The sequence below is a fragment of the Lethenteron reissneri genome, chromosome 15 (assembly GCF_015708825.2).
Source record: "Lethenteron reissneri isolate LAM-NWPU_2019-01 chromosome 15, ASM1570882v1, whole genome shotgun sequence".
In the NCBI taxonomy this organism is placed as follows: Eukaryota; Metazoa; Chordata; class Hyperoartia; order Petromyzontiformes; family Petromyzontidae; genus Lethenteron; species Lethenteron reissneri.
This window is the reverse complement of record NC_083793.1, coordinates 5,967,877-5,982,212: the sequence shown is the minus strand read 5'-3', so window position 1 is coordinate 5,982,212 and position 14,336 is coordinate 5,967,877. Positions and strand designations below refer to the sequence as shown.

The 14,336-nt window shown below is 47.7% G+C and overlaps 1 protein-coding gene across 8 annotated transcripts in view; it reads right to left on the bottom strand.

Annotated features, from left to right (window-relative positions):
• Nucleotides 1-980: 980 nt before the first annotated feature.
• The window catches only part of LOC133342626 (metabotropic glutamate receptor 3-like), a 52,617-nt gene continuing 39,261 nt past the window's right edge, over nt 981-14,336 (bottom strand). For all 8 annotated transcript variants that reach the window (XM_061551899.1, XM_061551898.1, XM_061551896.1 and 5 more), the window contains 3 exons: nt 11,943-12,994; nt 10,282-10,456; nt 981-2,985 (listed from right to left, as the gene is read on the bottom strand). In XM_061551899.1, the coding sequence (XP_061407883.1) occupies nt 2,909-2,985; nt 10,282-10,456; nt 11,943-12,994 (1,304 nt within the window). In that variant the 3' untranslated portion in view covers nt 981-2,908. The remainder of the gene's footprint in view (nt 2,986-10,281; nt 10,457-11,942; nt 12,995-14,336) is intronic.

The following is a 14,336-nucleotide window of genomic DNA, read 5'->3' as shown; positions in this document are numbered from 1 at the left end:
TAATTTCGGGTAAAATCAATGAAAATGGGGTATGCCAATAGCATTAAAATGATGTTATAGAGCAAATCTGAGATCAGATTTGGAATCAGCACCCTGAAATTAGTCTAAAACAGCTGCAAAAGTCCAGGCCAGAAAAAAAAGTTTTTTTCTTGTTGACCAGTGTATAATCAGTGGGGTACCGATAAAATGGGTCAGCCTGAATTCTCCCTCTGGTACACGATTAGAGCGGCTAAGATGCCTTGCAGCAACGGATAAATGTCAGACACAGGCCGCGGGCCAAACGAAACGAAGCGGCAGGCCGTATCTGGCCCCCCGTGTGGGTGAAGCGTCGCCAACATGACTGCCCCCCTCTTCTGCTTTTCACCCGCACGTGAAGAGGCGGCCGTCTGCGCTAGCCACGCGCGTGACGTTCGACCGTCACATCTAACGCAGGAAAAAATGCGCGATATACCTCGGTCAGGACACGTGGCACCTCGCGTTGTGGGCTAACTACCCGCGTCATAACGCGAAATATAATGCGCGTTAATTTTTTTTTTGCTGCCAAATTTTGCAATTTCGTGACCGTTGGAGTCGAGAGGGCCGGGGGTGGTGGCTGACGGCTCTCCGCTGCCGGACTGCGTACACGCGACCAATGAAGTGGGGAGGGCAGGTGGCGGAGGCTGGATCGGCCTCTGGACACCTGGGGCTGCACCGTTGGCGAGGCACACTACCCGGTTGCCAAGAAGCTGATCTACCTGATCAACAAATCATCTTAATTGTCATCTTCTTGCATCCATCCTCGTGCCTCCTTTGTTGTTGTTTTTTAGGAAATTTTTTAATAACCGGCGAAGGCCCACGATTTGCCCCCCGCGCTAAATCTGACTCCGTGGTGTAACGAGCCGCGCTTTATCGTGGGGCTTTTATTGTACTCGTGTGCCAGTGCAGTGCCACCGACACTGTGTCAGTGACGGAGCCGGCCTAGGATCAGTGGGCACCTACGGCTCACGCTGTGGCAAGAACCACTGCCGAGTCCGTGTGTGTGTGTGTGTTTGTTTTTGTACCGACAGGATATTGCACTACATTACCGTATACATTTTTAATGCCATTTTCTTTTTAAAAAAAGGTCAGTGTTAAGAAAATTGATTTTTCAGGGAGGCACATTTATAGAGGTCATTTGCTACCCCCGATGCTGTAAAAATCGCAGTGACAGCAAGTGTGGATTTGTGCACGCCTGTGTGCGGGCTTTTATATAACTGCACTCTCTTCACGCTTGGAGTTCTGTATAAAACCAATTTGTATTGCATTTGATAGGCGTGTCGTCTACCAGATGCAATCATATAGGCGGCACCAAAAACTAGTGACAATATTTCTAATGTCATTTTTGTTTAAGTTTGATTCAGAGTAAAAAGTAAAGTAACATACAAATCGTTACCAAACTATACATTGCTGTTAGTGGTAGCACAAATGTAAGGAAAACAATACCCATGTTGGGCACCTGATGGCCTGAATGATTTTTGTTATGAAGTGGTGGTCCTGGAAAAACTCGATAACGCACGTTTGTCTTTATCAAGATAACTTGTCACGGCTTCATTGACACACAACCATTAACATGTGGTCATTTTGTATTTGTATGGCCACGCAAATTAACTTCACTTCATCTTCCTACGATCACTAAAACACTACTTGCAGGACAACAAAGCTTTCCCGTGAATTGGCACGGTTTTTTTTCAAGACGCCGCTTATTTCTTCCACAGTTGTTGTTTTTTGTGTCTCTGAACGAACCTCTCCCGTTAACTGAACCTCTGCGCAACTCATTTGCTGCTCCAATGCTTCCGTTCATCACACCACTACAACAGAGTTCAGAATGAGGGTTAGCACAGGGCATCGTTAAACTCATCAGAACTGCACCTGCGGAATTTCTGAACCGCAAACTCCTGTGTCGGCGAAGGTGAAATTGCTTCACTCTGCACCCAGCTGATCTCAAATCGTCGCGGAGATGATCAAAAATATGCCGGACTGCTTTTCGACAATTTGTGGTAGCGGGCTCGCATGTTTACGCTCCCCCGCGGCTCATTCCATCGCTCTCGAAGTGGGCGAACGCCTAAAACATCTCCAAGTGCGTACTCGGGGTTAAACAAAAAAAAACCACGGGGAAACGTTTTGAACTCGAACTCGCGAAGCTTAAACAGCGAGCGGCATGCAAAGCAACGCCGGTGCGTCGTTTGGTCTCCACGCAGCGCCGGGCAGTACCTCCATCACCGCAATGTGTTCCATTTACTTTAGTTGTGTACTGAACTGCACTGTGCTGGGAGCAGTGCAGTGCAGTACTGCTCTTCCACACCCTCCAGACCAGGTCAGGATTTTGTTAATATTATTACTTTTAAAAGTGATGGCATATCTTGATAATTGTATACGGTTTGTGTTTTTGCTCCGATGTTATTTGTTTATCGCTTAAAAAAATAAAATTCCAAAAGTTGATCTTCATGGAAACAACCGCGGTTTTGTTAATAAAATGGATACACTGCAGCATCAGTTTGCCACCTCTGAACTTAAATAAAAAAAGTGGGACATGAGAAAAATATCTAAGAAATAAGGGAAAGATGGGATATTACATGTCAATCTATTGTCTTGAGCAGTGTATTATTAGGCAAGTGACAAAAAACAAGATTTTGAATATCCTGGCAAACCAAATTTTACAACCCTACAACAACAAAAAGGGCAATCCTGTGAAGACCAGAACTGATGGCAACCTTTGTAACCGGGGGGGATGCCACCACTTCACTCCCTTGAATCACTCCGCTATTTTTTTTGAGGACACGCCGTTTTTAGGCGGGCAGTGGATGGAGGTACTCTGGAAATCAAAATCAAAGTAAACTCCGCCACTTGCGGCTCGTTCGTGCTGTGCTTCGTGCCTGGCGACAGGGGGCCCTCAAAGCGACGAGGTCGTGGAGTCGATCACCTCCTTTCCGTTGCACACGGTAGGCACCCCTCGGCAGGGGACTTGGCCTGCGGCGCACACAAAGACAAAGATCCCCCGTGCGGCGCTGAACAGAATGTTCGGGCGAGTGCTGCGAGTCGAGCGCCTATGCACGTGCAGTGTATGTTGGAGTTAAAAAAGGACAAGTATAACCCGTAAAAACAAAGTTTTTCACTATAAATCCTTTATTTGCGTGGCGGCTATAGTCCTCTCGTCCTCTGGCTTGAGATGGCTGCCACCTATGGGTCAGATGATTGCATGGCAGCATTAAGCAATTGGTAATTAAATATAATATTAATTGTCACGCACAACGAGTCTGTGTGGAAAATGTCAGCTCGATTGGATCACGGGAAGTGGGTTAAAAAACGACCGAAAGATTTGCACGGTCCTAAGCAAGCAAGTGAACTTAATATAAAGGATTTAAAAACGAAAACAAATCAATTAAATGACGACGTTTCGGAGGCAACGCCTGGAGCTTTGTGATGTAGATGGCGGAAGTAGATAAGCAAGCTAGGTTTCATATTCTTAGGTTTTTTCGGTAAAGTCACGTAGGTAAAAAAATAAAAGTAAAATTAATAAAAGTAAAATAAATAAAATAAAAATCACGACGTTTCGGAGGCAACACAAGCTTCCGTCTTCAGGTGGAACCGTCACAGCACGATAGCTGTATCAAGTAAGATAAATTCCAAGAAAGCAGTCCTTGTATATATACTGGTTGAGGGTGGGAGGAGCCAAGGTAGGCCCTGGATATTCCACCTGAAGACGGAAGCTTGTGTTGCCTCCGAAACGTCGTGATTTTTATTTTACTTGTATTAATTATAATTGTATTTTCTTACCTACGTGACTTTACCGAAAAACCTAAGAATATGAATCCTTGCAGTCACGAAAGCTTCAAATCTAGAAGCAAGCTAGGATTAAGCCGCCTTTTATTATGCACGCCCGTGGGTTGCTGGCAAGCAGTGTGTGAAACGCTAAACAAGCTACTATGGCTGTACAATTATAAGGCGGCTAAAGTTTGGCTTGGTTGATGACATCTTTCCAATGATTGCTTAATTTAAAACCATCCTCTCGGTTGAAGTTGTGTCTATGTTTGTATATCTGGATGGCTTCATGGACAAATCTTTGGTAGTAGTGAGAAAATATAAAAAAAACCCCAAAGAGTATGGATCCTTGCAGTCACGAAAGCTTCAAATCTAGAATATGTTGGAGTTCTTTCGAGCCGGACGTAGCCAATCGTGCTAATCGAGGGGTGCTTTCACACCTGATGAGGCAGAGCTGGGGCTACTACGGACAGTCAGTGCAAATACACAACAACAGTGTGAGAAAACATAGAGCTCACAAAACACAACTTCATAAACTCCCCGTCGATATTTTTCTCGTCTCTTTTTCTTGCCAAGTTTATTGTTGCAACCAGTTTATGGATCACTTTAGAATGGGGGGGGGGGCAGGGTTGGGGGGGGGCACATTTTGTCAATGTTGCTGCTACCTTTGAAATTCCAAGCTTTCATGCGAGCATGTTTATAGACACGCATTGTTTCATACTTTCTGCAAAACTTTTAAACCATTCGTCAGTGATGTTCTGCCCTGTCTCTCCCATCTTTCGTTTTGTAAAGCGTCTTGAAATTGAAATTACATTCGGATGCTATGAAAAAAAATGAATTGTTGTGCTTATTTGTTTAAAAAAATTCAATGGCGAAAAGCTGTTGCATGGCTAAGGGCTTTAAATTGGAATTTGTTTCTGCCTTACACTTATAATTCAGTGTAACGCATGTGCGTGTTCGAGTCAATTTCATCACAGCAGTTATAATAAATGGACAGCCTATTCTCAATCCACTGCTAGATGACTGCCTCCCCATGCAATGTCCGTCATGGTGGGAGCTGTTTGACCATACTTCACCACGCTGGTTACTGTCAATTGGTGAAGAAGTGAGCGCACAGGCAGGACTGGTTCAGATGTCACTCGCCTACTGCAGATAGCCCTGGGGCCTGGATTTGAACTCAGGTCACCGGGTTCACATTGCAGCGTGCAACCTGTTGCACCACTTCTCCAACCCCTGTGCAACCGTACACGATTTAATAATCCTCCCCCCCCCCCCCCACAAACATCCTGCCTATAAAACAAATGCTCGTTGTTTACAGCTCGTGCGCTGGTTCACAATCATGACTCTCGATTCTCGGAGGCCGCCGAGGTTTTTTGCGTCGGTTGGCACAGGAAGGGCGGCAGTGAGACAAGATGCCACCGGTACCATTGTCAGCACGGCCAGCGCAGTTCGCACCCACTCAGGTGCAGCCACCCCCGTGGGCTTGGTTCTCTCTCGGAGAACTTGGGGTGCATGGGCAACAAGCGGCTTCAACTGCGACCCGGCAGAGCCTTCCCAAGTTCATAATATTTCTGCTCGGCCCGAATTTCTAACGCGGAATGTCGAGGCGAGCCTGCGAAGCAAAGTTGTCACGGGAGAATTCGGTCCCCTTTCTGTCCTGAATTTGCAGCCGAAACTAAACTCAACTTTTTGGTTTTATTTACCAGGTAAGGCCCACTGTGCAACATAGGCTCTTTTATTTAACTATGTTTGTCTGTTGTTGTTGTCGTTGTCGTATCCTCAAAATTTGTAGCTCAATTTTAACCCACTTCCCAATGTGGCATCGACTGCAAACTTGGTATACTTATGTCATACTGATGACAATACTATATTCTATCATAAAAAATAAAAAACATATTTTTAAGCATTATTTTTTATATGTTACGTTTCGGCTTGGGTTTAATTATTCTACGGTCAACTGACGATGGCTGTAAATGACCAAGGCCTCTTACGTTGTGGCAAGCTTCGGGGCCACTCCTGGAGTCGTGGAGTTCTGTCATTACTAGTACATTTCATAAAAGCGTGTTTATATAAAAAAAAGTTTGTTTTAATATTACTTATTCAGAAGCGACCTCGCCACAAATGGACATGACTGCAAGGTGTTGTGGGCTACACTCCAGTCCTGCGGTTTCACAGAAACGCGTAATATAAGAGCCGTCCCCTCACAGCAAGTGGCCGGACCTCAGGGTCTGTTCGTCACGGGTGGCCGTAACAGAGATTCGTCATTGCGTGCGTGTAGGACGGGCTGAAAAACAGCCACCTTTTTCCTTGCGAGCGTTGCCACCGCTGCGGCAATGTCCGATGGCTTCAAGAGACACTGGAGCTTTGTGCTAATTGAATCACGCCCGCACGTTCGTGACGTTCTTAAGGGTGGCGCGTGCAGCTATGCGTGGTATTAAAATAGTGCGCGGGTCATTTCCTCTGCAGCAACTGTGACGCCTTTGAAGCTGTTTGTTGACTTGAGCTTCAACGGACGTCACTTCCTCATTAAGAGGCACGCGCTTGTGATTACAGGGACGCGAGAATGTGAGCTAACTCGAAAAAAATAATCGTACGAAATGCGCTCGGTGTAGGGGACCCGGCACAAGATTCATGAGCCACACACAAACGCTCATCTCGTGTGGCAGGGGGCCGTCCATAAATGACGTCACGCGATTTTGGACGATTTTTGACCACCCCCCCCCCTTCATCACACGGCGTCACAAAAAGTCAGACCCCCCCCCTCAAATATGACGTCACAAAGCTCTGCCCCCCTCCCCCCAAAATAAAACATGCTTCAAATCGCTTTAAACCATTGTCATCGTAGTGCGTATTTAATGTGGCTGCTGCACTCTGATGTTGTAGGAGAAAACATTTATTAAAAAGTCTATTTAACTAAGTAGAACGTGTTGTCTATATTTATTTAAAGTTGCGCATTTTGATGTGACGTCACATTTCTCAACCCCCCCCCCCCACCCTTCGTCACGCATCGTCACAAATGTCTGACTACCCCCTTCCCCCCAGGTGCGTGACGTCATTTATGGACGGCCCCCAGCCTCCACAGGTGAAGACTTCGTCATTCAGAATTTAGCCAGGTAGGAGCAATCAATTTAGCGCGGGCCACGTGAATTTTATTTCATCGAGCCGCAGCGGGACTTTTAACAGGACACCAGGATTAACTGTCGGCTCTATTACCAAGCACAATGAGATTATGAATGTCCAACGAGCAGACTGGTAATTTAGTTTATTATCAATTCTAAGTGCCACTACTACCTTGCACGGCACGATGTCGCTTGGCACTGTGCTATGATAACGGATTATTTGTCTCGAAAGATACATCTCGACGGATCAGCAGCACAACCTTGCGCTCGGAACCAGGATTGAGGGATGTTGTTTTAGCTTACACATCCAGCAATGACAAAGCCCGGCTTCAGCTTTCTGCAATCAGATCGTTTTTGAAACGTTTTGCCCTTTGCCAGCGTCGATTAATGTCCAAGGTCCAGATTGATTATATTTATACGATTTGAGAAGCAGTGAGTTTCGTGATGCAGAGCCACAGTAGGCTGCCTTTATTTTTATATTCTTGGTTCTTTCGGTAAAGTCACGTAGAAGGGAAATAATAAAATAATAAAAATATAAAACAATAAAAATTCTCACGACGTTTCGACTGCAACACAAGCAATTATCATCAGGTGTGGATTTCACATAATCAGGTGTGGATTTCACACCTGACGATGACTGCTTGTGTTGCAGTCAAAACGTCGTGAGGGTTTTTATTGTTTTATATTGTTTTATTATTATTTCCCTTCTACGTGACTTTACCGAAAGAACCAATAATATTAATCTCTGCAGTTACGAAAGCTTTAAATCAATAATTTAACTGCTTTTATTTTGTCGGGAAAGTCGGTCAAATTGGTTAGGAGAGTCAAATAATGCGCGGCTCATTGGATTATTTCTCCCCTCCCCCCCCCCCAAAAGGAACGGCTAGTGTCATTTAAAAAATGCAGCCGAGTTGCTCTGTGATGCAGAGATTTTCTATGACCAGCCAGCAGCACTAATTGACATTAAACGACTGCAATAAGCAATGAGGCCAAAGCATTTTCCTTCCACTCAGCGTCCGATCCTTACATGCCTTTGCTCTGCCTCTGTGACTCAAAGAGAAAAAATCAAATCAACCTGATCTTGGGGGCGATGGGGGGGGGGGGGGGGGGCTTCACTTCACGTTGACAGGCTCCTCAGGCCAATCGCGTACGGCACCCGTTCGAGACGGGCAGAGCGTGGCAGCAATCTCCCGCCCTCAAATGTCAATCCAAACGGAAACCCCCGCTGACACAATCTCCCAGACGAGCTCTCCCCAGTCCGTCGCTCTCGCCGGCCGGCTGTCAGTCAGCTGCAGCGGAGGGCTTGTGGCTTACAGCCAGCCAGGCACCCTGTGTGAAAAGCATAGCCCCACCACCTGCCACGCGTTGTTGTATAGCGCGGGGCGTCGCACTGCCGCTGTTCCGTACGTTGACACTGCTCTGCACTCCTCTGCGATGGTTCGACGTGACGGTTCCACTTGACGATAACATTGGGGGAAATTCCATTTTGATAAAAATACAAATTAAAATAATCCACGAAGAGCCAATTCTTCCTTCTAGATTTGAAGTTTTCGTGACTGCAGGGATCCATACTCTTTGGTTCTGTCGGTAAAGTCACGTAGGTATAAAATAATTATTCTTCTGTCGTACAGCAGGAGGGGGGGAAAGGAACAGTTTTGAAATGCTAAGTTTTTTAAACCATTTCGATTTAAAGCTTTCGTGACTGCAGGGATTCATCTTCTTGGTTCTTTCCGTAAAGTCATTCAGACGCTGTCTTTCCGACAGCCCTGTTCTTCACCTGAGGACGGCTGCTTGCGTTGTGGCCGAAACGTCGTGAGAATTGTATTTTATGATGTTTTATTTTTATTATTTGATTATTTCCCTTCTACGTGACTTTACCGAAAGAACCAAGAAGATTTTTTAAACCAGCCCAAGGAGGCAGCAGACGCTGCGTGGATCGCAGCGGCACCGCTAGGACGTTGCACGGATGGCGCCTTCGCCGGCGACGCGTTTTGACGCTTTGGATCTCACCACCGTCACAGGTCGGTGAACCTGTGCGTTCGAGCGCGAGGTCCAGGGTCGTCGTGTGAGAGAGATGCTCGCTGCCTCCACGGTCGGGTCCTCGACGAGGCATTTATTGCCACCTCCATAACCGCCCACGATTCGTCCAGCGAGTGCCGATGTCGGTATTTTATTTTCGGCTGCCGGAGCAAGAGGTGCGTGTCCAGAGAGAGCTTCCAGGATTTCAGCCTCTGGTGTGGGGTGTTCTTTCCTGTCTTGTTGATGAAAACCAACGGACTCCATCCATGCATGGGCGGGGAACCGAAGGCTCATGGGATGGCCATGGCTTGCGACCTCACTTCATGCGGCCTTCTGCCACGTGACACCTACCACTTTGTAACAGCTCGCAAACGATATCCGTCCATCGTCGCAAGCTTCGTAGCCACACTAATCTGGTTCCAGAGGGAAATATTTTCGACATGGCAACAACACTGATTGGAATTTTGGCACGCTTGAGGCCCTTGCACTCACTGCAAGGGCCTCTTGCTCACGACTTCACTGCAAGGGCCTCTTGCAGTGACAGAAGTGGCTGAGCTGTGTCTGTCCCCCAGTAACGCCTTAACAGACTGTTTGGGCAAGTGCTGTTAGCGAGTATCACCTATGAAGGTTGGCACGGCACACGAGGGGGTGGCTGGCCAACACTATGCCTGGCCGCCTTTGTCTCCCCAGTACTGATGTTTACACATCGCCCCAGATACTCGTTTGAGGCTGAGTCGACCTAGGGGAGGTCCAGGACCGATTATGTTAATAGTCACTGGTGTTGTTGGCCGTGAGTGGGAATTGAACTCGGGTCGCCGGGTTCGTAGCGCAGCGCGCTTCCCGCTACACGACCGCATTGTAGACAATACACACACATATCAGAAAACAATTATTTGAAACCAAAAAATATGCTCTGATCTCATCTTATTTTGGGCCCTTCATTCGAGATATTCACATGCTGTCTGAAAACAAAATGTCTTTAGTATAGAATCGATGATTTGTGGATGCACTAATAATATATCTGGGGAAGCAGTTACATATATGTCAATCCATACGGTTTAGCCCGTATTCTTGTACAGGGAAATTGAGTTTTCAGGTCCATACGGCGCACAGCCATTTCGATACGGGCAAACACATTTTTGCCTATTTGTTTGTGTTTCTCCCTTGTAATGGGACTTTGTAGGATGAACGTTGAGATTTATAAGGGCACCACGGGGTGACCAATACGGTCTGAATTGGTATGTAATAAGACAGGCACTAATACATGGTGTTGACAGGCATGCTATTATGTAACTTTGGTGCCAAAACTCTTAAGCACACAGTGGCGGCGGTGGCGGCGGTGGCTGTGGTGACGGCGGTGACTCACTGAATGAGCTGGAGGGGCCGGAGCCCGAGACGCTGAAGCGGTTGGTGACGACGCGGAGGCTCGCCACGTTCTTCTGTGGCTGGAAGAGGATGACGTGAGCCTTGGGGGCGAAGAGGCAGCCAAGCACCACGGAGCCACTCAGGCTCACGGACACGCACATCGTGGTGGTCTGCACCTGCTCAACACACCGCCGTGGGTGAGTGGGTGAATGTGTGGTTACGTGAATGGGTGGGTGGGTGGATGGATGGGTAGGTGAATGGGTGGCTAAATAGGTTTGTGAATGGGTGGGTGGATGAATGGGAAGGTGGACGATTGAATTGGGGAGGGGGGCTGGGGGGGTCCGTGGGTGAATGTGTGGTTACGTGAATGGGTGGGTGGGTGGGTGGATGGATGGATGGGCAGGTGGGCAAGTGGGTAGATGGATGGGTGGGTTGGTGGATGAATGGGTGGGTGGCCAATGTGAGTGGCTTACCCAGGGCAGGAGAGAGAATGAAATTGGGGGAAAGCTGGTCGAAAGTACATGGCGTGATCAGAGTGGTTTATTTGTTACCACAAAGCTTATATTAATAATAATCCAAATAATTACCTTTATGTTCCCACGAAAACTCACGGAATTTGTAATGTTTGGCCATTTCTGTGAATATTTAGTTTTGTTGGTATAAACCAGAGGACATGGAGAAAACTCACTGTGCATACAAAAAGGTGACACTCAAAAGCTCCGTACAGATAGATTTAAGATTCCACTGCTGCACTTCCATCTCTTGGCCATCTCCCAGCCAAGGTGACAACACCGGGTGTTCCCAAGCACTCTGCTGTCCGGACACTTTCCAGGCTCAATTCCTGATTAACGTCCGAGCGTTGACATGATCGGGTGCGTTCAGGGTGGGCCGGTCTTACGCTCGGTAGTTGCGTCTCTTTTCAGCCCAAGTGGTGATGAAATATGCAAGTGACTTCTGCCAAGTAAAAAAAGAAACTGTTCATTATTTACCTATTATCAATTTTTGGTGCGATCTTTTTTGGTTCAATTCGTTTTGCGCGGCAGGGTTGAGCAGCCTGCATCGTGCTTGGATGGGCGACAACCAAACACCATCAGGAAAAGTGTGATGACGACCGCTTGTGTTGCGATCGAAACGTCGTAGTTTTTTGTTGTTATATTTTTCTTAACCTATCTACGTAATAATAGGGCTTTTGGCAACAAAACTGAAACCTTAACCACAATATTTGCAGTCAAAATGCAAACAAAAAACACACTATGATAATATATGCATTGTCCTTGAAACTCATTGATCTATCTACGTCACTTTACCGAAAGACCCAAAGAATATGAATTCCTGCAGTGACAAAAGCTTTAAGTCAAGATTTAAGCAAAAAAGAGGTTTTGGCTGCTGAGCGGGGATACAATGTGGGCCTCGGAGGGCAATGTCACTCTCCAGGCTCGAGCCTGCTTAGCTACCGAGATTCGTCGAGATCCCGAGTAAAATCTGCCACGTGGACAATGATGTACACGTTTGGCAGTGGGCGTAGCCATCGAGTGTGCAGGCAATGCAACTGCTCCACGGCCCGTGGGCAGAATGGGGCCTAGGCGCCAGGGCCCAGGCCAACCGCGATACCCCACAGAGCTAGAAGAAGGGTAAAGGCAAGGGCCGAAGCGACGGAGTTACCCTGTAGTCGCTGGAGGTCACGTAGAATATGGGCAGGAAGGCGAGCCAGATGATGCACGTGGTGTACATGGTGAACCCGATGAACTTGGCCTCGTTGAAGTTCTCGGGGCACTTGCGCGTCTTGAACGCGTAGACGGTGCACAGCACCACCAGGATCACGTCGTAGCCCAGCGAGATGAGCATGCTGGAGTCCTGCACGTTGCACTTGAGCGTCACCACGTTGCGCTTCTCCAGCGACGTGTCCCTGCGGTCGCCGGGCGGCTCCACGACGAGCCACGCGATGATGAAGAGGACCTGGCAGCAGATGAGCGCCATGCAGATGAGCACCTGTGACGCGGGGCTGATGAACTTGAGCCGCTGGGCGCCCTCCTTGACGCTGTTAAAGATGCGCGCGATGCGGTTGGTCTTGGTGAGCAGCGCCGCGTAGCACATGGCGAACGACGTGCCCAGGCCCAGCCGCCGCAGCGTGCACACGGACGGCGACGGCTTGGCGATGAAGAAGAAGGTCATGCTGTAGCACATGAAGACGCCGAAGAGCAGGATGTAGCAGAGCTCGCGGCCCGAGGCCTTCACGATGGGCGTGTCGTTGTGCTTGAAGAAGACGGCGGCCACCAGCAGCGTGCACACGATGCCCAGGCACGAGATGGTGACGGGCACCACGGCCCAGCCGTCCTCCCACTTGATGTACTCTTCCGGGAGGTCGTAGCAGCCCGTCTGGTCGTCGGTGGGCCAGCTGCCCAGCTTGCACTCCAAGCAGGTGAACTCGTCGAACAGGAACTCGTAGGGCTGGCACGGGATGCAGATCCAGCAGCAGTTGTCGGGCTGCATGCTCTTCATCTCGTTCTTGGCGCATGGGTCACTGCACTGCGACACGGGCACGGAGTTTTTGGCCCACTGGATGCGGCTCGTCTCCAGGTGCAGAGCCTCGGCCCAGTAGCCCACCTTGGTGTAGGTGTAGCGCTTGCCCGTCTGCTTGTAGTTGAAGAGGTTGTAGCGGCCGATGCCGTCGCCGAACTTGTCGAAGCGAACCCTCGAGTCGTTGCGGAACGGGGCTGCGTGCGGGAACGAAATGCATATATACGTACGTATGTTGAACCTTTTTCGCACCGTACATAGCCAACCGTGATCATCGCAGGTGCGGGAGGAAGGACAACAAACTGTACACAAAAAAGTGGTTCTCAAGAAATGAATTTTCAATCTAGACGATTTAAAAGTTCATAACTCCAGTGGCTTCCTAATATCGGGAGAGCGTTCCAGACGGCCGCAGAAGCGCATCTTAAAGTGCACGATGCGGTGACCATCTTTGTTTGATGACGAGCCAACAGCCACTGCTGCGAGGATGATCGGAGTTTCCGTAATGGTTTATGCTCCTTGACGAGATCAGCAAGGTGCACTTGTGGTTTATTTGTGGCAAGCATTTTGTGTGTAATGGGTGCTACCTTATAATAGTATGTATGTATGTTGAACCTTTTTCGCACCGTACGTAGCCAACCGTGCTAATCGGACATGGTCCGATCTTGCAGTACTACCCATTATGACACGTGCCAAAGAATGTTGTACACCCTGCAGCTTAGTAATGGAGATGAATTTCAGTGCGTTACAGTTACGGCTTTGCGCGGCGTGATGATCACACGCGCGTGTATCAGGGACGCGTTCCCAGATTTCCATATTGATCTCAAAAATATGAAATCGGGCCGAGATTTAACATTTTGGATGATGCAATTTAAACAAAAAACATGTCGGATTGAGGTCACTGTCGAGGCCTTAAGCCTGCGCTTTTTTTCCCGCCAAAAGTAGTCACGTGGCATCAGCCGATGTCGTGTTTATCAGCACAAAGACACACGTTATATGATCACACGATGTAATTGGTCCGAAGATACAAAAAGTATCCGAAATTGTCCTTAAAATATGAAATGTTAAAATAAAAAAAATCGACCACAGTATGTACATATCGTTATTATTTAACAATCACTGTTGTTTACCAAAGGGCCAAAACGTCATGCAGCCTGCAAGAACACATCACTTTTGAAAGAGTAATCGATGAGAATGAATACGTGTCTTTAATTGAACAAGCTTATGAGAACTTGGGCAGAAGCAGACAGAGGAGTGTTTTGACCTGCAGAGTGTGGTGGTCGAATGCATTTTGGGTCATATTAAAGCAGTGGTTCCTAACCTGGGGTGTACGCACCCCCTGGGAATGCGAGATGCCCTTTCTGGGGGTGGCGAGACACGGCAGGAATTTTTTTTAGAAGGTAAATCACCGAAAGACAAAATCCGCACGGGCACCGAATTACAACTATATTCATATTCTTAGGTTTTTTCGGTAAAGTCACGTATGTAAAAAATAAAAATGAATAAAAGTAAAATTAAAATAAAATTAAAATCACGAGTAAG